The 2,152-nt window shown below is 37.5% G+C and overlaps 1 protein-coding gene across 1 annotated transcript; it reads left to right on the forward strand.

Annotated features, from left to right (window-relative positions):
• Nucleotides 1-511: 511 nt before the first annotated feature.
• Nucleotides 512-1,456, forward strand: LOC119000621 (olfactory receptor 5L1-like). The gene has a single exon (XM_037065704.1). The coding sequence runs from the start codon at nt 512-514 to the stop codon at nt 1,454-1,456; it is 945 nt and encodes a 314-aa protein (XP_036921599.1).
• Nucleotides 1,457-2,152: the final 696 nt, after the last annotated feature.

A 2,152-nucleotide genomic window follows, 5' to 3' on the forward strand; every position in this document is an offset into this window, starting at 1 on the left:
TTCCTAAGAACTTAGTAGCATAGGTCAATATTGTAACTAATTAAACCAGTGTGTTCTTTTGATATAACAATTCACTTTACAGGCATGTATTAATTTTCCTTTTCAAAATTTCCAATTTAAATGGTTTTCATGAGCCACAAATATAACAAATATGTCACCTGAAACGTGAAGTTTTAAAGAATTTTGTATCTGTTTCAGATTTATGTTCCTGATAGACTCAAGTAAAAATATTTTTTTTTATTTTATACAACCACAGTAGGTGTTTCCTTAGAGGACTAGAATTTACCCTTTTTTTTAGAGAACAGGAGTTAATATCTTTGAAGTTTATCATTGAATGTTTTGGAACCAATGAAACCACTGAACTTAAATCTATCAATCAACCTATTGTGATAAATAAAGATTGGAATTATTTGTCCTTTCTGATGANAGTTAATATAATTGTGAATTTTCTCTCTTATTCCCATTTCAGAAGACACACAAAACTTATCCTTTGGCTTTCTAAACCAGACATATGGTGGAAACTGGGGAGGGGAATTGCACCACCATGATGGAGTTCATTCTCCTGGGATTATCAGATGTTCCTGAACTGAGAGTGCTTCTCTCCCTGCTGTTCCTCCTGATCTATGGCGTCACAGTTTTGGGTAACCTGGGCATGATTGCACTGATTCAGGTCAGCTCTCGACTTCACACTCCCATGTACTTTTTTCTCAGTCACCTGTCCTTGGTGGATTATTGCTATTCCACAAATATTGTACCAAAGATGCTGGTTAATATTATAAATGAAGACAAAGCCATCTCCTTCCAGGGATGCATGGTGCAGTTTTATTTATTTGGTGCCTTTGGAATCATTGAGGTCTTCCTACTGGCAGTGATGGCCTATGACCGCTTTGTGGCCATTTGTAGCCCACTGTTGTACATGGTAACGATGTCCAAAAAAATTCAAATGGTGCTGGTTTCTAGCTGCTACCTCTGTGGGACTGTGTTTTCTCTGATCTACTTGTGTTTAGTTCTTCTGATCACATCCTATAGATCAAATGTGATTAACCACTTCTTTTGTGATCTGCCCCCTCTCTTATCTCTTGCTTGCTCTGATGTCACTGTCAATGAACTGTTTCTGTACATTGTGACCACATTCATTGAGATCGTCACCATTGTGATTATCCTCACTTCCTACTTGTTCATTCTCATCACCATCCTGAGGATGCGCTCTGCAGAGGGAAGGCGCAAAGCCTTTTCCACCTGTGCCTCCCACCTCACAGCCATTGTTGTCTTCCATGGGACTGTCCTTTTCGCTTATTGCCGGCCCAATTCTGACAACAGCGTGGATACTGACAAGGTGGCTGCAGTGTTCTACACTGTAGTGATTCCCATGCTGAACCCCCTGATCTACAGTCTAAGGAACAAAGATGTGAAAGAAGCTCTGAAAGGAGTGGTAAGCTCCAAAATATTTTTCTAAAGAATATTTTAGTTCTGGCTGGCATAGCTCAGTGGATAGAGTGTGTGCTTGCCAACCAGAGGATCTTGGTTTGATTTCCAGTTAGGGCACATGCCTGGGCAACATGGGTTGTAGGCCATTTCCCAGCAGGGAACACACAAGAGGCAACCATACATTGATATTTTTCTCCTCTCCTTCCCTTCCCCTTCAAATATAAATAAATAAAATCTTTAAAAAAATATTTTAAAGTGGAGGCTGGTGGAGAACTGATTTGGTGGCCTGCAGTGTTGGAGTAGAAAGAACAACCAAGGAGTAGATCATGAGTGACTTGTTTGCTTTAGTGATCTTTACACTTACTTTTGATTACCTATCCATCAGCATAAATATGTTATTAATTTATATGACAGCTTGATGAAGAGCATATATCAATTCTTTTCATCAGGCAGTCTTTATAAAATAATTGAGCAGATTTGTTGTAAGTATTGAGAGCTAATTGTGTTTTGGGGCTGGTGTGTTGTTTTAAATCAACTGTCAATATTAGTGATAATTTAAACAAATAACAAATCAAGATTATTGTGCATATTAGGGAGGATTTATTTTTCTCCAATAGTAGTAATATTTATTCACAGCTGCCCTCATAAGCACAATTATATAATTTTAAATATTTGCAACATTATATTTATCTTTTAAAAATTCTCTCATTAATGTCATTTGAAT

The sequence above is a fragment of the Sturnira hondurensis genome, unplaced genomic scaffold (assembly GCF_014824575.4).
Source record: "Sturnira hondurensis isolate 20B ecotype Veracruz unplaced genomic scaffold, ASM1482457v3 Scaffold0015878, whole genome shotgun sequence".
Classification (NCBI taxonomy): domain Eukaryota; kingdom Metazoa; phylum Chordata; class Mammalia; order Chiroptera; family Phyllostomidae; genus Sturnira; species Sturnira hondurensis.

Bases quoted from the DNA above. Each gene is read 5' to 3' on its own strand.
- LOC119000621 (XM_037065704.1), top strand. From the start codon at position 512: ATGGTGGAAACTGGGGAGGGGAATTGCACCACCATGATGGAGTTCATT.